Source organism: Cheilinus undulatus, linkage group 14 (genome assembly GCF_018320785.1).
Source record: "Cheilinus undulatus linkage group 14, ASM1832078v1, whole genome shotgun sequence".
Classification (NCBI taxonomy): domain Eukaryota; kingdom Metazoa; phylum Chordata; class Actinopteri; order Labriformes; family Labridae; genus Cheilinus; species Cheilinus undulatus.
This window is the reverse complement of record NC_054878.1, coordinates 30,350,590-30,375,013: the sequence shown is the minus strand read 5'-3', so window position 1 is coordinate 30,375,013 and position 24,424 is coordinate 30,350,590. Positions and strand designations below refer to the sequence as shown.

At 41.3% G+C, this 24,424-nt stretch overlaps 1 protein-coding gene across 5 annotated transcripts in view; it reads left to right on the top strand.

Moving 5' to 3' along the window:
* The window catches only part of LOC121521233 (pleckstrin homology domain-containing family G member 1), a 106,142-nt gene that overhangs the window by 40,360 nt on the left and 41,358 nt on the right, over positions 1 to 24,424 (top strand). The window contains exon 1 of one of the 5 annotated variants that reach the window (XM_041805042.1): positions 9,795 to 10,105. The exons of the other annotated variants lie outside the window; for them this stretch is intronic. Within the exon in view, the coding sequence (XP_041660976.1) occupies positions 10,096 to 10,105 (10 nt within the window). The 5' untranslated portion in view covers positions 9,795 to 10,095. Of the gene's footprint in view, positions 1 to 9,794; positions 10,106 to 24,424 lie in introns of those variants that run through there. 5 annotated transcript variants of the gene reach the window in all.

The window sequence follows — 24,424 nt, the reverse complement described above, 5'->3', positions numbered from 1 at the left end:
TCTGTAACATAAACTGGTGCCAGACCCTTTAGTGCTTTAAAAGTAATGAGTAAAATCTTAAAATCAATTCTAAAACTAACTGGAAGCCAATGTAGAGACGCTAAAATGGGGGTGATGTGATGTTGTCTGTTAGAACCTGTTAGAAGCCTTATCATAAGGCTGTTAATGACCCTGAAGCCTGGTTTATGCTTCTGTGCTGAATCTACACCTTAGCTACGCTGCGGTGACCTATGCAATTGTGAGCTCTACATACTTGTGTAATGGTGTGTCCACTTTGTTCTACAATACTCTGCATAAACGCTAATCAGTAATGCTCTTTTTTTATGCCAGTTCTTGGTGCTGCTGCCACATTTCCCGTTTGTGAATAGGAAATCATGACAGCTTAAATGGGCATGGCATGTTTGAGTTCAGGCCGATAAACATGAAGCAGCAGTTGATTAAACTACGCTTGTATTGTCCATTTTGTAAAAACAATATGCCTGGAGTAATTGCTAAGAGAATGGCAGCTACCAGGTACTACTCAGTGGATCAATCACAGGACTAGCTGTCAGCATCATTTTGAGACATACCTACATTTCTGAGAAAGTGACCGCGGGCCTCGTCATTGGTTCAGGGCTATGCAGATCTACTGCACATATGCTACAGCGTAGATTTGGCACAGAAGCACAAATCAGGCTGAACGCAGTAAAGACAGCCATATAAAATGACTTTACATAAATAATCCATCTGGTTAAGGTGGTCTCATTTGCCTATAGAGATCATGTAGAAGCATCAGCTTTAATTTCAGTCTTGTTTCATTACCAGAAGACTTTTATTTCAATTTGCACGTCTTTGACCTTTAACAAAGAACTATCAACAGCCTCCTTAGCCAAATCAAACTCTCCAAAGAAACTGAAAGCTAAATTCCTGTAAACCACCTGTTTTTCAGCTCTTTCGCCCCCTCTCTCCTACTCCTGATAATTGCCTCCATGTCTGCATCTGTTCATGTGGATACAAACTCACTGCATAGTTAAATACTAACATTATCTCCAATTGTAAATTCTTCCTCGGGGTTCTGCTCCGGCCGGGTTGCCACCCTGCTCTATCATTAGCTGCGGCTGTTGACCTTGTTGTTGTTGACGTAGCAGCTGTAGTTATTTCTGTGTCGCTGTTGTTTAGTCTGCTGGAATGGCCGAGACGCTCCTTGTTTTCCTGGATGCTCCCTCCTCGGGGTTCTCTGGCCAGTTTTGAGGGAATCCTGCTCTTATATAAGATGGAACTGGTGTTTTAGTCAGATGTTTTCTGGCTGGAAAAAGGAAGAAATTCCTAGACTTGTCCTGGCACTGGAAGCAGGCTGCTACTGCTCGAGGGAATACCGTCTGAGAAGTGGAAGACTCATGAATCAGGGAAAGGGAAAACCATTAAGAATTTCATAGAGCTAATCCAGATTTCAGATATAACATGATTTAAGGCAGGTATTTTATTCAGCTCTAACTTGTTGTTTTTGGCAGATGATCTGGAGGCAGAAGACCACTTTGTTACAAATTGTATGCCGCTAAAAGAGCGAATCAGACCTGTGAAACCTCACTAACATGCTGTCAAATTATTCACTGTAATCATATTAGTTTAGTAATTCTAGACAATGTTTGAAAGATTCAAATCCAGCCTTTGGCTCCTTTCCCTCATGTCATTGGCGACTCTCCAGTTTCTATCGTCATATCTGGAGGAGTAAAGGCAAACAAGATATTTATAAAAAGAAAGTCAAATACATATTCTTCAAAATGTCAAACAATTTTGACAAATTAGTGTTCTTTTGTTTAATGATGTTTTAAATGTTAATTAATTCTGGTAAACTGCTATTCAGTTCTGTTTGAGCCATAAATGTCAAGGCCAGACTCAAAACAAACCACATCTTGTTGATTATCAGGCTGACAGAAACACATAAAATCTGAGGTATTGCTGTAAATTGCAGTTGAGATTGATAGAGAGGGACTGTCCTGTTAAGACTAATGTTGGTCTTTGCTGTTTATTAGAAGACGAATGTTCAAGCGCCAAAGCTCTTTGTGCTTCAGTCATGACAGAGGAAAAGAAAGGACAGGTGATGTCGTTATAGAGGGACAAACCAATGGACTTTTAGACTGGGGGATGCCAAATATTTCATTCCCTATCACCGTAATCGTCACACCCCTATATGTGCTTGAAAACAACTGTGTGAAACTGCTTATGCAAAAAAAAAAAAAAAAAACAAACAAAAGAAAGAAAACGCTGAAAGCACCAGGCCTACACTGCTGATTCAAAGTTTATGCTTTAAACAAAAAAGACAAACTGTGCTGATGTCAGCCTGCTGAATCAGATGAATTATCATTGAATAAATGTTACATGGGTGCCGGTATGGCTCAGTTGGTGGAGCAGCAACCACTGAGGGTTATTGACCTTATAAATAAACTTAGCTCAATAAGTAAGAAAATGTGTGTTTGGTAGATTATTTTTTTGTTGTAACAATGCTTCTTGGCCATAAATCAAACACTGTTGGAAAGCCTGTTTATTTCCCTTTTAAATGGTGCCACATTTGTGAGGAACATGCATTGGTGGGATGAGCAGCAGAGCTGAGTATATGGGTTGCACCCATGAAAATCTGCCAAATCTTCTCTGCAAATGCCAAACAGCCATTGCCATTGACTCTTGTTTGCTCTTGTTTTTTAGATTGTATGGTGGAAAACAAGACATATTGTCAGTTTAACAATGCATTCATTTAACAAACAGGAGCATTAGTAGCGTGTGGAAGAACCGTACACAGCCACAGCAGTCTGACACCTCCTCCTCATGCTGGTCACCAGCCTGGTCACACACTGCTGTAGGGTGGTGTCCCATTCCTCAACCATTTGTCACAAGTCGGCCAATGTGGTTGTGTTGCTGAACAGCACGCCCAAGCTGATCCCACAAGTGTTCAGTGGGTTGAGGTCGGGACTGCTAGTAGGTCATCCCATCCTCTCCACTCCCAAATTCTGGAGGTAGTCTCTGATAAACCCCGCTCTGTGGGATGAGCATTGTTATCTTGGAGGATAGTTTGGTCCCATACTGTGGAGATATGGGATTTCCACTGGTTGCAGAATCTCATCTCGATATCTCTCTGCATTGAGATTGCCTCCAATTATGACAAGCCTTTTTTTTCCAGTAAGAGAGATGCCGCTCACCATTGCTCTGCCTCCACCTAAAGATGTTACTCTATCGGTGCAGCAATCAGCATAGCGTTCTCCACGTCTTCTCCACACTTTGACTCTACGATCAAACTGCTGTTGGCAGAATCTGTTCTTGTCAACCATATTGTCCTGCAAACCTGGACCTTAAATCTGTAGAAGACAGCCTACGGTTCCTGACAAGGTGAGGAAACAGACTTGTGTTGTCAAAACAAGACTCAGTCGCTGTAGCTAAATACGCTGTTTACCAAAGGCAGCAAAAATTTGGCAAATTTTTCCTGGGTGCAACCCACATACTCAGCTCTGCTGCTCATCCCACAAATAGCCTTACAAATGTCACACCATTTAAAAAAGAAATAAACAGGTTTTCTAACGGTGTAAGATTAATTGCCAGGACACATTGTTACAAGAAAGAAATAAACTGCCAAACACACATTTTCTTACTTTTTATGCTAAGTTTGATAGCCACATTACTTTAAATACTGATAATAGCCTAGAGCTGTTGTTTTAATGTAAGCTGCCTTTTAAATGCAGTATATAGTTGAAGATTAAAGACAGGGAGGAGGGATTTGTCGAGCCTTGTTGTTACTTATGGACAGAGCTGTGTGCTGAGTGGTTAATGAAGAGCTCAGGCGGCAAGAACAAAAAGCTTTAAGATGTGTGACACTTAAAGAATCTGTGTGAGAGAGACAGAAAAAGAGTGTGTCTGCAGATGATCCATCTCTGCAGCGACAGAGAGAGACAGGGTCACAGAGGGAGGGGGAAACTGTATATGAATGACCCCCCCTCTGTCCACAAATCCCCCCTTCGTCATTAGTCACAGTCCTTCTCAGTCTGAGTGTATTTCCCTCAGAGAAAATGAAGAAGCTGTCAGGTCCTGCTCAAGTGTTTTGGGGGAAGTTTTTATTTCTGATTACACACACACTTAAACATTTTCAAGAGGTCTTTTAAGTCAGATTTACAATACTGCGGGAAAACAGGTGATGTTTGTGTGTGGCTGTTAAAGCTGAATGGAGTGAGCATGAACTCTCTGCCCCGCTTCCTTGTTTGCACTGCCTGACTGTTATGAGGAATGGAGTGCTTTATTGACAATAAGCATTTTCCTCCCTCTCTCCCTCTTTCTCTCTGAGATGAATGCCTCGCCGTCGTCATAGTGACCACCCCAGCACCATGGCCCGATCATCTTGGCAACCCCACAAACTCTCAAACTATCACTTCTGACTGTGGGTGCATACAGAGGGTGTTTGTCTGTGTGTAGGGTCCTAAAGTGTTACTGCCGTGTTATAGCATGTTGTTAGCAGTGAAAAGGAAGGAGGTTTCTTGGGAAATCGACTCTCTGAGGGGATGGGGGGTTACTCTGGAGCAGGGGGAGGATGTTGGTTAGAAGTTGGGTGTCAAAACTTGCAATGAACAGATTTTAAAGTCAGATGCAAACATCATTTCTGCAGAGATATCTTGATTTTCAGTTCATAAGACAGAACACTTAATCCTACATTTTATGCCTGGTGAGTGGCACCTTTAAATGTGGCATTGCTCAAGAGTTCATGAGTTTTGACTTTTTTCCCCATTTTTGCCACTTTAAACCATTTTAATTCTGTTTTAGGAAAAGGAGGACATTTTGAAGAAAGCTAAATACAACAGCATAAATAAATTCTTTACAAATCGCTTATTTGTTGCTTTGATAAGAAAAAATGACTTTAGAAAAAATAAGATACGGTTATCACAAATTTACTTTACAGTGAACCATGATTTTGCTGACCTCCATGGACCCCCAGTTTAGCTTGGCCCCGAAAAGCTAACCCCTTTATCGCCCCTTATGGGCAGCCCTGCATATGACTTTTTACTGACGTCACCTTGTGAATTTTTCATATGAAGCTGATGCAAGAACAGAACAGATTCCATGTCAAATCCATTTCCAGTCTTAAATGATTGTGCCATCTGAAAACGGACCTCAGCATCATTTAAGGAGAATGAGGCAGTAGCTATTGATGGGATTGACTTATACCAGAAGCTGGTGGCAATGACTGCTGCTGATATTTTAGCGTAGATGTAGCTATAGTAGAGTGGCAGTTCTATTAGAACTGGGCCACATATTTTGAATAATACAAGAGCAAAGAACCACACTAAAAGCTTCTCTTGGCAGAAAAGATGCACTTAGCACTCCTAACCATCCTCGGCATGAGTTATATCCACCAACAAACTCCACCATTCGTAAAATACGACAGCTCCTGCCTGCCAAGTTGAGGTGACCATCAGTGCTGCGCATGCCTGCTTCCTCATTTTGTCTTGCTGCTCTGGTTTGCTCGTCGTGATTATGACAGACAAAATGTTCGTCCAGTCCCCTTCTGAGAAGTTTCTTGAACAAACGACATTTCAGGAAGATATAAAGGGCTGTCTTCCTGAAATTTTCAATAAATTTTCAGGAGGGCATGTGTGAAAATGGCTCAGATAGCTTCTTGAAACCAACAGTCACATTAAATAAGCTGCATTTGTGACAATTTACTTGATCAGTTTTCCAAGCTTTTGTGTTCGATGATCGCTTCCTGTGTGACCAGAAATCTGAAATTACTGTTTAGTTTTGTTGATTTTTGCCATTTTAAAAAAAGACGTATTATGTCAAGCACCATTAAATCTGTTGCATAAGCCCCAATTGTAATACCTGTTTTTTGATCTAAAGAATAGACTGTGGCTTTTTTCCCAAATTTTATACTAGTATAAAGTGCTGAGACACATGACGTCATCACCTTAACTGTGTGTAGCTGTCACTGTCACACCATATGTAAGACCTTAAGTGATCAGTAGGGGTCATACTGGCAGAGTTTGGTGCCACTTTTTAACCGCTTTTATTCCTTGTTAGGTCGTAATCATATATTTAGAGAAAATTTGAAGTATACCATTAGTGTTACTGCTGCTGGTAAGTGCCTCTTAAACTGGAAACACTCCTTAGTGCCACTGGTGGGCTGTGAGTCTGTCTTAAAACAGTCACTGGAGGTTCAAAGCTCAACAACTGTGCTGTAGCTAGTAGCTCACAAACAACCACAAATTTCCTAAGAGAGTAACACAGCAGTAGAGAAACTGAACATTGTGGACTTAATGACATGGAAATTGTCATGCAGGAGGATGGTTTAAACTTATTTTTCCCCTCCAAAAGAGATTCAAAAAAAAGAACTTAAACCAGGTTGGCGTTTATCCAGGTTTTGCAGTAAGGCCTGCTCAAACACACACAAACTCCTGAAAATTTCCTTAATTTTAGTGTGTATCAGACAATTCATAAGAACAGTCTGTGTTTGAAATTTGGCTGTTTGCATTCACACATGCAGCTCACCCTGAAAGAATTCAGGAAATTTTCTGCAGTTTTGTGCATGAATAAATAATGCTTTTTCCATCTACCCCAATCTAGCCTTGCATCCCAGGAAACACTTCCTGCTGTGAGGAACGTGTGGAAAAGCAACTCTGGAAATTTTCAGGGCTGGACTCCTGGAATATTCTGGAAATGATTAAAAGTGCATGTGTGAAAGCAGCTTGAGATGGGATACTGGATTTACTTTACACTGGAAAAGGACAGATTACTTCATGTTTTCCTTACTGTTTGATGCTTAACAGTTTAACAGTTATCTCATCTTGTCCTTTGTAGGAAATTGAATAAGCACTTTCACAAAATGCACACTGCTTTTTGGTTTTAAAGACATCCGACCAAATCCAAGGTCGGAGTAAGCTAAGGCCTCAGGCATTATGCAGCCATGTCTACTATTCCCAGATAGTTTACAGACTAAATAATCTCTAAATAGTGAAGCAGTCACCAAAGAGCATCAACCAGGAGAATATCTGCTGAAAGAATTTCCTTTAGTTTGATAAAATCCAAAAGCCAAAGGTTAATGTAAATCTTTAATTTCTGACATTCACACATCCCTAAAGTACTGTTATTTTTAAACGCATAATTCAGGTCATGTAAGCACTGTCAAATCTCGAACTGAAAGGAAAATTATAGTTCCTGTGTTGACATCCTGTAGGGAGTGTTGTGGAGCACAAAGGGGGCATCAGATAAGCCGAACTGCTGCTGTAGTCGTCCGTCATCAACAGGTCAGGCTTGACTGAGCCGAGGAGCTGAGACGCTCTCTGTGTGTTTGCCGAGCTGGAGGTGCTCATTATGGATGGCCCATATGTGTGTGAGTCTGTGTGTTTGTGTGTGTCTGAGGGATGGAGGTGACAGGGGGCTTGGATTGGGAGAAGAGGTTTAGGGGCACCGTGGGTCAACGGACCCTCAGACCATTAGAGAGATGGGTCGTGCGTCTTGGAGTCTAGCCTGTGTGTGTGAGGATAGTCTAGGGGGTCTCTATTATCATGCTGGTAAGGAGAGGGGGTGGTGTTAGCAGGACCCCATGCTGCTGGGACTGGTCCCTGTCTCTAAAGACGGACGACAAATAGTCAACACATTGGGTTTAGTGTGAGAGACTGAGACTCTATTGTCTCTGATGTGTCCTCTGTATGGGACACACGGCCCGTCATGTCATCAGCTATAACTGCTGTCTGACATCACACACACAGCACCCTAAGGCTGTGCTTCCTGACCTGTGGACTGTGACAGCAATGGAGGGTGACCAGAAGTATCTAAAGGGTCTCAAGGTCCCGAATCTACAAGAAAAAGTGTTTTTCTTTGATCATAAGAGCATGCAGCCAAAAGTGCTTCAAAGAACACAAGGAAAGGAAAAAAACAGGAATGTACCACAAAAAAAAAAAAAATAAAAAATAAAAATCCAAAAAGACCAGGATGGATTTAAAATCCTGAAAGTGGAGATTTTCAGAAGTTTTGTGCAGGTGTGAGCACTTTATCAACCCATTAGTCCGTATGTAAATATGGTTTTTATATGCTTTTTATCTAAATTGGATAGAAGGGCTGAAGCAGTACAGGATAGGGAAAATGAGGAAAAAGACCTGACCAATAAGTCCCAGGATCATGATTCAGTCCTGCAACCTGGGCAGTAAGGCATGGAGCCTTTGGATACAGGGGCCTACTCTATCAACTGAGCTATACTGAAAACTTTCTTCTGGGGGAAAGTCAGTGTATTGGTCATCAGAGTAACTCTGTGACTGTTGAGTGGTCATCAGAGTAACTCTGTGAATGTTGAGTGGTCTTTAGAGTAACTCTGTGACTGTTGAGTGGTCATCAGAGTGACTCTGTGACTGTTGAGTGGTCTTTAGAGTAACTCTGTGACTGTTGAGTGGTCTTTAGAGTAACTCTGTGACTGTTGAGTGGTCTTTAGAGTAACTCTGTGACTGTTGAGTGGTCTTCAGAGTAACTCTGTGACTGTTGAGTGGTCATCAGAGTGACTCTGTGACTGTTGAGTGGTCTTTAGAGTAACTCTGTGACTGTTGAGTGGTCACCAGAGTGACTCTGTAACTGTTGAGTGGTCATCAGAGGAACTCTGTGATTGTTGAGTGTTCAACAGAGTGACTCTGTAACTGCTGAGTGGTCATCAGAGTGACTCTGTGTTTAGCTGGCTTTAAGAAATTGGAGTCATACTGACATTTTTGCATAGATTTTAAAAGCTCCAGTTTTATTCAGATTTTAAAAATAGATCAACTTTTTTATATAATGCAAACATACTGAGTAAGTAAAGGGCCCCAAATCTTCCTACAATTAAGTCAGAATTCCTTTAATTTGCCCCAAACGCCACACACCACACTTCATTTTGCCATGCAGGTCTTTTGTTAAAGTGTTTATGTTTGAAGCCACAACACAGTACCCTGTGTATGTCTGTTTGACAAGTAAACTGAGCATAATTTGAGGAAATTGTGGTTTAAACTGAGACCGTTGGTATGTCTTGTTTAATGAAAGATATGCTTCTGCAACAGGTTATTTCCCAGATGTTCAGATGGAGTAAATCTTCTGTTGAAACTGGAATGGTGATCATGATGACTCTCCTTCTGAGTCATGTAATGGATGACAGGCCAAAGACTTTGATGAAGTGCGCTGTGAGACAGAACTGTCTGTGTCTGTTTCCCTGCTCCTCATTTACATCTTCAATCCCACTTCTGACATTCTGTGTGCTCTCTCTGCCCAGCCTCTCCTCTCTCTCTCCCTCTGATCTAGGACACAATGAGCGCTGCAGAGTTTCGCAGTGGATGAGGAGCTTTTGTTTGAGCTGGCTCCCGGCCTATTGATCAGCCGTGAACCCCCCCTCATCTCCCACCCTCCTTCCTTGTAAAGTGTGTGTGTGATCTGTGCAGCGGTTCAGCGGCCTGCTGAGCGTGCAGCAGACGCACACGCACACAAAAGGTGACGCTGGCCCTACCAAACTCACAGAAGCAAACTTTGATTTGGGAACCGGAGAAGAGGAGGAATAGATGAAAAAGTATAAGAAAGATAAAAGAGGAAAAAGCAGAGGAGGTTCTGTATATGGTACTCCCAGCCCAGCTCCTTGTAATTTGCTGCGGGAGAGAGAGAGGAGGAGTCAGGGGGAGGGGAAAACCCAGCAGGGAGGGAGCAGAGGCCATTCACTCCAACACACACACACACACACATATGAAAACACACACATGAACACTTTTAGACGCACACATGCAGGCTGTGGATGTGTCGGAGCAGGAGAGAGGAGGAGAAGAGGAGATCCTCAGCAGAGTGAAGTGAAAAGGAAGAGTCCACAACATCAGGCTCAGGAGTTTGTGTTTATATGTGTGTGTGGAGGAAAACACAGCCTAAGCGTGTGTGTGTTTTGAAGGAGCATGCAGAAAGGACTCACAACCACTGGATGATTTTGGGAAATCTTAAGGAATTTTGTCAGGCTTTGCCGAGAATACAGATGGAATACTTTGGAGATGTGACCTGCATAGGGAACCCTGCTTCTCTTTAGAGTTGTGCCTGAAAATTTACCAAAGGCAGCTTCTTTTCAACATTTTGTGGAAGAAGAGCAAAGCCACAATGCCTACTGGTAAGGAGACAGAAATCTTTTTCAAAAGTCATACTTGTAAGCTTGTTTAATTATCAACTCTTGCAGAAGCAAAGTGATTTTTGATGTACTGGGGCTAGTTTTTATTCAAACATGCCTCCAAAACCACATCAAACAGGATTAAATCCATCCCCTGTTGTATAAATTTCTGGATTAAGTTGTCTACTTGTGATGAATGGGAGTTGGAATCATGAGAATAACACCAAAAAGTTTCTTCAAGTGGTCAAACTTCAAACAGCAACCCTCAAATACAAGTTTTTGATGGTTTTTGGTTGTTTGTCTTGGTCTGTCTTTGTGACATTTTCCCTCAGCTGACAGCTCTGTGTGAAGCGTCCTCACAGTGTCAGCCCTCAGCAGCACGGTTGTATGAACAGCGTCTTCTGGTTTGTTTTGTCAGCCCTAGTGCTGAATGGAGTGTGTTTGCTTTCTCGCAGGCATTTGGGGTTAAAGTCCTAATGATGCTGAGATAATAGTGTACACAACTTCTTGTTTCTTTAACATTCCAGGTGGATTTCAGTCAAACTTTGCTTGAATTTATTGATGTAATGGCAGTGTTGCTGCTGCAAAATGTTCGCTATTTTGCATATTTTTGTCAATTTGCCTTCAAAGTCATTAAAAAAGCTTTAAATGTTTACACATCCTCGTTTAAAATGTAAGAAAATAACACAAAAAAGACCTCTTACTCAATTTTTCTACTCATATTTCTTAAATCCAGCCCAAGTGCCCGCTTCCTCTCCCTGGCTGTAGGTTTGACCGTGTGTTGAGATGCCATTCTGCAGCCTGTGACCCAAATTAGAGCCTTGGGGGGGGGGGGGCAGCAGTTTGGGGGTGGCCACAAATGGGACAGAGCGTAGAAGAGAGGAGGAGGGGGTGATAATTACTGTTTAGAGCAAACTCTTTGGTTTAGAGGTGCTGGAGACAATGGACCCCTCCGTCCACCTCCTCCTCCTCCTCTCACCCTGCTAGCTCACTCAGTCCTCAGGGAGGACATCTGCCCCCCATCCCAAGCGTGCTCATGTGTGAGAATCCACAGCTCCGTGGAGGGGAGTGCAGGGTGCAGGGTGGGGGGCAGGTCCCTCAGGAAAATAAATCAATACTTTTCCAATCTTTTTTATTGACGGGATTGATGCAGTGGTGATGTTTTTCTCAGGGAACGAGGCTAGTGTGTCACTCAGAGGGAGGGCGAAGGGTGTGTGCAGCAAGGGGCTGCATGGGTGTCCCATGGGTGGGAGTAAGGGAGTGTTTGTGTGTCTGAAAATAGGGAGGTGTAAGTTTGCTGTCGGACATTTCTTTCCCACAGAGGCTAAACACCGCTGCTGTCAGCTTGAGACTTAACACACATTCCTCTCACATGTCAGCAGTACAGTTGTCAAAATTCCCAATACTTAAATACTTTTATATACCATGTGTTATACCATGTGTGTGTAATAGTATCACAAAAATACAGATTTCTTTCAGGTCATATTTGATCCTGGAGCTGCTGCCAGCAAAAGAGAGCTACAGTGAACTAATGAAGTTCACAGGTTGGCAAATGCTGATGTTTTTTAAGCTCCTTTTTGCATTAATGATTATTTTTCTAACAGACTGAGATCAGAGGAGATGGTAACTGCCTTAACTGCATATATACACTATTAATACACTTTCAGGGCTCGTGTCCACAGCCTGTGTTTTTCATGCTGACCACAGTTTCAGTAAACCGGCGTTGACTGTTCCTCTGTTATAAAAGTTGACTTCTGCTTCCTCAGCAGAATCAATGACTTTTTTTTTTAATAGTTGTGTGTGCTTAATATTCTCAAATTTTCAACAAGAGGCACGACTTCTCCCCTTTTATCACGCTGGAAGACACTGGATTTATACTGAAAATGAGTGCTGCCAGCACTAAAAACACCTGCTGTGGACACAGGCCCTTATGCTCAAATTGCCAATGTATTCATGCAATTTACACTTAAGTTTACTTGAAATTTTAGTGATTTAAAACCAAGAAACTGCCCTATTTTGGATTTCTAGGGTTTCTGTTTTTGATATTGATATTGTTTGATTTTCACTGAAATCATATACATTTTTTTATTCTACAATTGTGGCACCCATAGTCAAAAGAGTTGTTGACAAACAGAGCTGCACTACAGGAGACTCCAGGCTTTAATTCACCTCATATGAAAATTAACCAGTGTAGATGCTTTGAATGTATGGAAACTTGTCTTAGTTGGACTAACTACAGCTTTGACAGAGTGTTACAGAGTAGACGCCAGCACACAACTATGTTGTGTTAACAACTGTCTAGGTCACTACAGTGAAATTAGATTTATGCAGAAGAAAGTCTGCCCACAAGGGGCTTTAAAGGGGAGAGCTTTCTGGGGCCCAGCCAAACTGGGGGCCCAGCCAAACTGAGGGCCCATGGAGGTCAGTGAAATCATGGTCCAATTTAAATTTAAGCTGTGATGACCATATTTTATTTTTAATCTGTACTAGGATTAGTAACCACTCTTATTGGACCAATAAAAGTAAATTTTATTGCTGTAGTAGCCTTTTCAAAATGTAAACCCCTTTTCTTATAACAGAATTTTGTTTTTATTGGAAATGTTAAGAATGTGTATGGGCACACTAGACTAAACGATTGGCAAAGTAATGTAAGACTTCATAGCAAAGCAGTGATGTAGACGAACATAAGGATGCCAGAAAATTAAGTAAAAGAAATTGAGACAACTTAAATAGAAATATAATTTAATAATTGGCAAAAAAAATGCAAACATGTTAAAACTGGCAAAAAAAGGGGGGGCAAACAATAGCAAAAATTGACAAAGTAGCAAAAAAAAAAAAGAAGAATTGCAGCAAAAATTTAAAAAAGGAGCACAAATTGGATAAAAGTGGTAAAAAAAAAAAGTGGCAGCAATGGGATAAAAGTGGCAGAAAAGGGCAAATCAAGCAAAAAAAAAGTTTTGTTAGATGGCTAAACCGTGGCAAAAATGGATAAAGAATAGAAAAACAATGACTTAAATGGGCGTAAAGTGCAGAAAATTGATTTTAAAAAGTGGCAAAACAGTGGCTGAAATGGGTGAGAAGTGCCAAAAATGGTAAAAAAAAAAAAAGTTGCCAAAACAGTGGCATAAAGGGTGTTAAGTGCCCAAATGGGTAGAGGTGGCAATCACAGTGGTAGAAAAAGTATGGAAAGGGGTTTAAAACTACCACAAATTGATCATTTCAAAAGAAGCCAATAATAGCTTCACACACTTCATCTTCAAAATGAGATAACTGTTGGCCAGGATGAATGCCAGCATCAATGCTACTGATTCAACACACATGCATTGTCTTCAGCAATAAATCACAGCAAGGGAGGGCCAATTCTCTGGGGCCCATCCAATTCTGTGGGCAGGCCTGTGCAGAAATATAAACTATGCTTAACACACCTAGATAATGCAACCGGCAGTCAATTTACACTGTTATTAGCCCTAAATTAGCCCAGGTTTTCTGTACATGCTCCTGAGTTCGTCAGGCAGCATCAAGGATCAGAAAAAGATAGTTGATATGTGACGTAAAGGTCAACATGAAGAAGATCCAACAGTAACTGGCTGAAAGGTGCACATTGCCACCTACCATAGCAGAAGCTGACTTAGCGCTTCCTTAAACATGTGCATGTGTATCGTGGCTGTTGGGGGGTTTTAAAGGCGTAACTCGGAGAAAAAGTCATTTGTTGCTTGTCAGCTGTGCAGCTGTTAATGTGTTTATCCTAGCCGTGTTTTACGAGGCAATGAAACTCTGCAGAAGTCCATCAAATTGCTCATCAACTTTAAAAACGTCTGTCTCCACTGGTCATGACATATGGTCTGATATATAAAATGCTGCCTTGAGGGTTAGGTTTGTTTGAATGTTTTATTTTCTTAATGCCCTTTTCTCCCTCGTTCCATCCTCCCAAACATCTGCATCATAATGTGGGTCCCCGGCCTGCTAAGCTCTTTGTTGTTTCTGTGATAAGTTGCTCATTTAAAACCCCGCCTCCAATCTCATCCTTCGCCTCTGTCTTTCTCTCCCACCTCTGCCCTCTCTCTCTTCTTCTGCCCTTGCTCCTCCATGGTCATTGGCCCGTGGTGTGAAATCCTGAGTGACACTTTAAGGTCCTCAGCGTCAGTTGCGATCAAGCCTGTGTCTCTATCAGAAACAGAGGCCTGGCGTGAGATGTGAGGCCGTAACGAAACAGGATTAAAACGAGAGTTTGAATTTGATGCTTTAATAGATGGAAGCTAGAAGAATTTGGATAGAGAGATGTGATTATTGAAGAGATGAGGAACCACAAAAGGCGGGATTCAACATGAGAGGGAGCAAGTGGGAAATTGAAAAGAGGAAAAAACGATGGGAGTGGGTGGTGTTTGACCTTTGGACTTTCATCGAAGCACTTCTTCCTACTTTCATTCCTTCGGGTCATCTCCTCCTCATTTCTCACCCTCATACAGACACTCATGTCCTCTTCTTGCCATGTCTTTGCTTGCCTAAACCAACTTTATTTTGTCTCCCTTTAGATTCATTTTCAGTGCACTAGTCTGCTGTAGGACTGCAGAGTCAGCAATAATCTGTCTGGCGTTAAACTCCTTTGCCATCTGGTCGGCCTGGTGCAGAATAAACAGGAACACACACGGAAAAACAAGTTTGATTAAAGGATGCATGAACTACACTGTATGTGTGGTCCAGTTCTGTCTGGGTACCTCTCTTATGTGATTGAAAACTACCATCTTTCCCCCCAAGTTTTAACCATTTGGTTACAAGTTACCTTTTAATACAACTATAACTCAAAAGTTGTTATGTTGTTTTGAGCTGTATTGTGCTCTTGTGAGTACAATTTTGATACAAAGCATCCTCTTTTGCAGTAGTCCTCAGCTGGTCTATCCTCTTGGTGCATCAACACCTCCTCATTGAGAAATCATTGAATGAAAAATGTTGCATATGTGAATATTTGACCTGAAATAGAACAGAACATATGATTAAGAAAGAACAAAATACGCATATTTTCATGTGACTTTTGGTTGTTTTGAGTTTTTAAGAAATTAACACATTTTCATGGGAAAATCTGCTCTGTTGTCCCAAGATAAACAAGTGGAGATCTAGGGTGCCGGTTTAGCTCTATTTGTAGAAGGGCACATGTGAGGAAGTCATGGTCTTTGGCACACAGGACCAATTCCTGGTCTCAGTGCTGTTAGGTCATTGGGGGCGTAAATCACCTGTTCCAGCATGATATCATGTCCAAATTTTGGACAACAATTTTTTTTAATCTTGATTTAAATCAATGGAGGGCTTGGGACAAAGTTTTATTTTAAATGACGATCTCTCTTATGAGCAACCTCATACCAAGACCAAAAGAGGGAGCAGCTGTCCTGCTCGAACCACACTCGTACAGCTTCTACTTTCATTGTAAATTTAACGTGAGACAGTGGACTACAATCTGTGCATCAAAAAAGGCATGAAGCACTGGACTTTTCCCTCTCTGCTTATCTGTAGAGCCTGTATCAAACACCACTTGCACTACTTCAGCCATAATGAGGGGATATTGGTTTATGTCTGTTAACGCTCTTATAAGATGGTTGTTTACAGATAAAAAACTGCAGCTGTAGTCGGCAAATCAAGGCAAGAGGCCCACCTTGCAGTAGTCTGTGTCCCAAATATGTCCACAAAGCATTTGCCACCCATAGAAAATACCTCTGCAACCCTCTTTTGGGTCCCGACCCACCAGTTGAGAACGAAATTACTTTATAATCTTTATAACCATTTGAAAATGATTGCACTTAAAGAGGAAGTGCAGCTCTCTACTCACACGTCACGTTTTTACATCTTATATTATTGCCTCATATATATTGCCTTATGAACACTTATGTTAAAGTAATCTTTGAACCTATAGATCCTTAGTTTCCCTGTTTTTTTCTTCATTTTCCTATTTTGATTTCACTAAAGCCATTTATACCTTCTATATGTATGTTGCAATGATGGTTTACATGCATGAAACAAGCCCATAATTCACAGTTTGCAAGACTCCCAAAACCACTGAAAACAAAACTTGTGCCATGGAATTTAGACCCAAAGACAGACATCCAATGTAGCGTAAGCAGAGCTGCATGCAATTCTGTGGCTAAGTCTTCATGCACTTCCCTTACTTTTCTGTCTTTAAGGTGGAAATCCCTCGGTTTTTGGTTTGCTGGTAATTTGGACATTTTTCTGGGCTATACATTTGTGCGGTCGCGTAACAGCAAAAGCTTCCTGGTTCAGACTTCTGTTGGACAGGGGGCCTTTCTGTGTAGTGAGTGTTTTCTGGGTTCCTCAGCTTCCTCCCACAGTCCAAAGCCATGCTTGTTGAGTGGTGATTCTAAATTGTCTTAGGTGTAAATGTGAGTGTGACTGCTTTTTTGTCTGTGAATGTTAGTGACCAGTACAGGGTATGTCCTGCCGCCAGTTGCAGGTGAGATCTGTTCCAGATCCCTGCAGCCCTGTGAGGAAAAGTTGTGTAGATAATAGATGGTTGGGTGCATTGGATCTTTGTCTTCAAATCAAGCATTTCCCTTTAAGTAAAAGTATCAGGTGATGTCTGATCAGCATGCATGCAAAATCTGCATATCAAACTGAGTGAAAATGGTGACAAATATTTGTTCAAATCATTTAAAAATGTTCAGATGTCTCCTCTGTAAGTGCAGAGGATCAACGCCCACTGTGATTTCCTCCCAGACCAGGCGTCATTTGAATAGGGAGTGTTACGAACACATGTGCAACAAATGCAAATAGAAGCCCAGGAGGTCTGCAGCCATACACACAGGCGCAGGGGTTAGTGTGTATTTTTATATAGTAAAGTATATGCTTGGAGAGGGATGGTCCAAGCTCAGAGGAATGTCCTGTGGAGTTCACATGCACACAGAGAACTTCATGACCGGACAAACATATACTGAAGCTGAATGTATAAGAGGAGAAGAATAGCAGGAAGGTAGAAGAAAAATGGGAGGAATTAGGATTGTTAGGAATGTTATGTAATGACATCAATGAAACAAGAGCAAGAGAACAAAGTGGAAATAAAGTGTACAAAGAATGGAAGAAAATAGACTCAGATAGACTGTTGATCTTTTGGAGATCTCCCTCCAGCATGGATTTTCAGACATTTGCAGCAGTGCATATGTAAAGACAGTTTAATATGGACCCTGTCTATGGCCCACTGCAAATATGTCTTTCCTCGGGAACATGCATGCTGATGTGGGTGATTGCTTCGTTAAAACTCACTAATTTTGGCCCTGATAAAAGCTTGTGCAACTCACTTGTAGTGCAGTTTTTAAAGCTTCATCTTCATTTTTGTTTTATGCCATGGATACTTTAAAGAAAGTTGCAAAGAGTTTATTAATATTTTTATCTCCTAAATCCATGGTGTCCTGAATGAAGACCTTAACTGGCACTGTGGGGCACAAGCACAGTACGCCCCAATGGGGTGGTTGCAGATGGCATCAAAGTGAAGAAATTCAGATGAATTGATAGAAAAATAAACCTTGCTAAACCACAAATAAACAGTATTCCATGCATAAAATAAATACTGTTTTTTACATTCAGAAGTGTCTGAAAGCAGCCTTACATTTACGACTCTGAATCATGAACCCAAACACACATGATCATTGTTACATAAGTAAAACTGTATTCAGTTCTGTGGTTTTGGAGGTAATGTCCACAGTGTATCTGCCACTATACTGGCTGCTGTGAGCATGCATTTACACCAGGCTGATCCTGAACCAAGTCCATGCAGTCAGCCAAATCTAATGTCAGTCTTCAGTGCTAGTCAAACCAAGTGCGTAGTTTCCAAATTTAGGTTCTTTTCACCACAAGTAGTCCTCCTTGACTTCATTGTTTTTAACTGCTGAGGGATACTCCCTTGTATTGGCGGGTAGGCTGTGCTGCTTAGACCAGCATTCTTTACATTTTCAGTTTATTACACTTGTTTTAAACCCAGTGATTATGGGTGCTACTCAAGTCAGAATAGATACAAGGAATTTCTTTATGTCCTGGATACTGATTTTGCATAAGACAGGTTATTTAACAAGCTTAATCTTCAGTTTAGTTTAGATGTCCACACAGGATGTTCACATGCCCATTATAAAACACTCACAGGGCTGTTGGAGGGTCATCAGGGCCGTAAAGAGATGAGGGTGCTCACAGCTGTTTGCTGACCACTTCAGAGTAAAGAGCACTTCAGGTGGCCGTAAAGTGTGCGACTGAAGTGGAAGGGTTAAGTGTAGCAGGAGTCATTAAACTTGGCTGGACAGCTAGATTAACACTGACCACTTGGATAGAGGGGCAGAATCATCAGCTCTCACTTGAAGCAGTTTTTCGTGCGTGTGCACGCATTTCAATGTATGAGCATTTTTTTAAAGCTCTGAATAGACATAGCCTCATCCTTATCACCAAAAATGTTGTTAAAAATTAGTTATTTGCCTTCCTACTTTTACACCGGATCCCGAACTGCACAATACCAATGTCCAAGGGTGATTCTGCACAGCATTCCAACAGTATTGAACCACCTGGAATGGTTGTGATGCCATAATCAACAGTAACCAACACAGATGGCAACAGCACTATTGAGTATGTGTAGAACAACGACTGATTAGTGTACTTTTTGTTGCTATCCAGAACCAGTAGGCCCAAGCAAATTTGCTCTACAATTTGATTAATGTCTGAATAATAAGACATCATGTTTTACCGTCCCAGTTCAAGGCATGACATGAACATCCCTGTAATGTCTCGCCTTCCTTATGAATGTCCAAAGCTGCTTGTATATTGCAGTTCGTCAACAGAAGAGTTTCGCCACATCACACCTTTGAACCTACATATCATATCTTTCATTAGAGATGAGTTCAAGAACGTGAAGTTAAAGGTCTCAAAGCATTAGTTCAGTCAGGCCATTGAGTTGAAGACTGCTGTATAGTTGAGATAGGCTGATCTCACACAAACCCCCATCAGCTGACAGCAAGCTGGTTAGCTTCTAAGCATGCTGTTGGCTAATTGCACTTAGGCTGCCTTATTTAAGCTGCTCTAGCCAGGCTTCTCCCTTTGCAAGCCACTTTTTGCCCTCCTCCACCCCAGCTCCTCCTTCATTCTGCTTCTGACTTAATCAGTGTCATTCTGCTGTCACTGATGCCTGCTCTGCTGGGTTTTTCATTACATGTTGCACTTCTGCAACACCATGATGCAATAAGAAAGAACAGATCAGGCACCATTATTTTACTGCAGAATCAAGATGAAAAGTGTAATGAAATCTGACACTTTGTTATGGTGCTGTTGTGAGACTGCTGTCTAATAAAGGGCTTATGATGTTTACATTGATGTGAAGAGTAACAGAGGCCTAAAAGTCCTGCCTTAAATTGGCAATGTAAAACAGGCATCATTAAAAGCTCCCAAACTGCTTCTTAGATGGACCTAGTTAAAAGAAATTTCAGTGTTTGCATGGAAAAAAAATTAGACTACCAAAATTAGATGAAGCTGTCATTAGCTCTAGAAATGCAATAAAAGGGAGGAGAAAACAGAAGGTTTAATCCAGAAGTGCTGGTGATCAAGTTAATTTTCCTCCATTTGTACTTGAAAGTCATGATTTGACCAGTTTAACCCACTTTAATAGTCCAAAATATCCAGGTATTTTCATATGTTTAAAATAAAAACAAGCTTAGTGTTGTCATAAGTTGAAAAAACTCTGCATGTGACTCAAAGTGTTTTGCCAGGGTTTTGTTCTCTCTCTGTGTACACTGTCTGCCCAGTCTTCAATCTGCTTCTCGCTGTTTGCCTTCCAGACGGGCCTGATGTTCTACGTTATTAAACTTGGCTGCAGAGCGGCCTCGGCTCTTTTGTCTTTTTCAAGTTAAATGAAAGCCAGAGATTGAAGCCAGGTTGTTCAGGCGCTCGCTGGTTCACTTACTCTCTAGTTTGGCAGGAAGCACAGCCCTCACACACTATCCTAATCCTAGCATGCATGGACCTGTGACACACAAACACTCAGAGAGGAGAAACAGTCCCAACCTGCATGCTATAAGCACCATAATTAGAGATCATTTACAGGATCAGGTTGAACTTAATGTGGACAGGTCGTAACTAAAACTTGGCTATCTTTGCTCTCTGTCTCCGTGTAGAAGAGGGGGTTGGGTTCTGGTGGTCTGAGAGTGTGTATATAAGAGCCAGTTCACCCAGGAAACGGCCAGGGTGTGCCCCAAACATGAAGCTGGAAGGTGGGACTGAGGGCCTGGGCAAATACAAGATGGAGCAATCCTCCTCTGTGATGTTTGGGTTTCACTGCAAACAGAAACACATGGCTCTTCTATATTTGCTCTACTTGTATGTTTATGTGTGTTGCACATGTGCACTCTGCTGCTTGACCATATCTAGCTGGTGTTCGGACCATCAGGTTATTAGCTTGGTTAGTGTTATCTTTGGAGTGATAAGCTTGATGCATTTAGTGTGAAAGATGCACTCACAGCATAGATAAACCTTCATTATCTTCTTCGATAAGAAAGAATAGAATAGATTTGGCTGAGAGCTAATAAAATGCTCAGTTAGCTATTAATGCCATGGTCTGTAAGTTTAAATAATCCTTTATGCATTGGGTGCAGTAACTTGAAAACAACGTGTTGCTCACCAAAAAGCCAACTTTTAGTGATTGTGTTGTTTTCATTCACCTTATTTTTCTCCCGTCTGTTCTGTAATTATTAAAAAGTGGGTCAGGCTTTAGAGTGCAAACATTTCAATGGACTCATATTCACACGGCACAAACACAAACACACAAAGAGTGAATCAGTTCCAAACTTGTCTGAGGAAAACACTGTTTCACGCCACTTCAGTTTTTGGACGCTCCAGTTCCTTTTTGTTTCTCTTGGCACAGCGGCTAAGCAGAATTGAACTTGAGAAAGCTGTGATTCAGCACATTAGAGTCTGACTGCATTGTTGTGTATGTGAATTCAAATTAAGAGAGGTAATTTCTGTGGAATTCATAACCAGGAATTTGCTTTATATTCCTGTGAAAGACGTGCATGACAGTTTAATTAAGTAGGAGCATCATCTAAAAGATATTTTAACTGACAGCTCAGAACCTGACAGTTTCAAACGAGTGGATATGTGATACTGTGAACTGTACGAAAAGGCACAACAAACACTGCATTCTCTTCGCTAATCATCTTTAAGCTTGTTGTGCTTAGTGTTTGGTCGACCGTTTTTGATTGCCAGTTGCTGTTTGTGAAAAAATTTTAATGAACTGAGTGTTTCCCAGTCATCAAGCATCAAAGAGCAAAGTTAGCGAGTTGCTAGCAAAGAAAGGGGAGCAGTTAGCATTTAAGAAGCTGCTTTTGGACTTTGGTGTTGGTTTGGTTTGGTGGTGTTTAAAAAATAACTTCAAGAAAAGTATAAACTATTTAGAATACTAAGTACACACAAGAAGATGTGCTTCTTTAGCCTACCCCCTCTACAGGAGTAGAGAAACTGAATCATCTGTGGTGCAGTGGTCGTAGAAGCTAACAGGAAGCAGAGAGAGAAAGCTAGCCTGGCTAAGTCCAAAGTTTGAAACATAACGGTGCATAACTCAATGTTCAAACTTGTTTAATCCAACTGGCCTTCTGTCTTGAGTAATACGATACTACAAGCATATTAAGGAAGCTTTAGACATTTACATAGATCTTTTTCACTGTTGCTAGCTCTTCTTTGTTGCACCTCTTGTCATGTTGAGCTAAGCTAAATGCAACTTTGGTCCTGTTCTGAGCTATACGAACCATAGATATGAATACAAAGATGCAGCCTGGGCAGCGTGCTTTCACTGGAGTGATTGCGTCACGTGGGCGCCATATGCAAGAGGTGTTCTCTGGGCTGACAGTGCAAGTTGATGACAGCAGGAGGTCTGTCCACAATTAACACGCTCTTAACTCATTGAAAAATGAGCTGATTTTCAAGCAGTCTGTTTTGTCACAAACGTCAGACATGCATTTATTTCCGGATGCTTGATCTGACTATTTGACCACTTGTCAAGATACTAAAATTCTTTTCAAGGAAAAGGGGAAAACATATGTCAGTTGTTTATGTTGTACTTTGTTTGGTAACATTGATAAAGCCAGAGTAGCTCTTTGTTTTTTGATATAAACATGAGGACAGGATAAGCAGTATAGATAATTGATGGATGGATGGATCTTTGCTCACTACATACTAACCCCTTCTTACCCCCAGATCTGCATAAATACATCAAATAAACTTTTATAAAATCAAAAATTGAAAAAAATGATCAGTTCTTGTCAAGTATCGGCTACCAGGAATAGGAAATTATTGGTCATGATATCGGTTCATAAAAACACTTATCGTGCATCACTAGCTTGTTGTCTAGAGAAGCAGTAGCCTAGAATCTTATATTAGGTAAAGAATTTTGGAATTAAATCCTGTGTTTTTCATTGGATCATGTATCCTGATCATGAATGCATGTCTGACATTTGTGAAAGAACAAATGGCTTGATAATCAGGCCATCTTTCAATAAACAGACCCAGTGGGTAAACCTCCCAACATCCTTAACTCACATTCATTCACCTCTTACAAATGGCTCCTGTGACACATCTGAGAAGCCTGAACACAGCATCTCCACATTGATAGCTATGTAAAAAAACAAGCATGACAGTGGTTCTTACTCTTAATGAGAAAATAAATGAGCATTTCTCCAAAACTATCCCTTTAAGATGTATTTGGTGGTCAGAAAATAAAACAAAGAAAAACAGCTAGCCTAGCTCAAACAAAAGTTGAAATGTAAAACATAACTTCATGTCCTAAAGTTAGTTTAGTCTCAACAGATACGACAGATAAGGAGACATTTAGAGGTATTAAAAAGCTGTTTTCAAATTCTACACAGCACTAGGCAGTATTTACCCAGCTTCTGTCTTCATGCTAAGCTAGATAAAGCCAGCGCTAACACGAATTTTACAGGCAAGGCTTGGCATTGGTTTTAGACTCCTTAACACATTCCTGGTAAGAGAATAAATTAGCCTTTTCCCCAAAACAATTCATTTTAAGGTTACTTTGGTTGCTGAAACATATAAGTGCTGATTTTGTTTACTACAGCAGTCGTTAAAAAAATAGTTATATGTAAACACTTTGGCTATGACATATTTCACAAGGTTGTTTTGGTCTGCTGTCGTGTGGATAATAGAACTGTTAGAAGAGAGAATAAGCTTTGCTAATGTTTGCTAGCTGAAGCAGGAATAAAAAAGTTGAATTTGCTAGCTTGGTATGCTAGAATTGACTGCTTGATTCTAATCTGGGCTCTTTACATTACACACCAGTCTATCGAGCATGCCTGCAGCTCAAATGCTCTGAAAGCAGGTGTCACCATAGCAAAGAGACTTCCAACGTACCTATTTGAAAGGTGAGAGAGTGGGTATGTACGGGGGATTCTTTGTACTTGTTCTCAGGTTCACGTTTCATGTTTTTGAACTCCGGTCTGTGATCTTCAGAGCTTTGAAGTGAGACAGGTTTAGGCTGAGCTGGAGCTGCTGGCAGTGAGCGTTGCTCTGTTCTATAGGCCATTGGGTCTGAATGTTGCCACAACACTGGAGCTGCCGGGGTCAATGGAGTATCAAGCTTTGATGATAAAGACTGGTGTCACTCTCCTACTGGGCTGGTATGAGGATCAGTAATGTACTTCCTTTGCTAGTTTGCTGTGGTTTTTCGTGCTTACTTTTCTGGCCTTTCTAAGAAGTAAGACCTTGGAAACCATTGAAGGAAACTTGGAAAGCTTCATTCGCGTCCGCTCCATGTGTGGTTTCACTTGAGCTGGCCTGACTGTGAGGCCTTGGGATAGCCAGTAATCATATCTTAACAGATCTCTCCACAGACACAAGGTTCAGAGCCAGTTTGGCACCGGCTTAGCGCCAAGCAGACTCCTGTAGCTGCACATACACACTTGACACAAACTCATCTCTCATCCAAGTAAATAAGGCTTTCATTCATTGCTCCAGAGTGGAGAGCTCTCAGCATTACACTGTTAATCCTGTCATTAAACTCAATCTCTCTTTCAGGGTGAAGCAAAAAGCTCACACACTAACACACAACTTCCAACTTCTGCATGAAGAGTGTGTTTTCTTTCTGTCCTCGTACATGAAACGTGTCTTGGGGTGGAAATGAGGACAACCTGTGAGGGTATGTGGTCCGTGTACACGGGGTGGCCAGTTGGACTGTGGTCAACTGGAATTTCAAAAATGGTGATGCTGAACAGATAGAGACTGTATGAATTTGAAAGTAGCATTGAAAGTGTTGGAAAGACACACAGGGGGTCTTTTTAGCCCTTG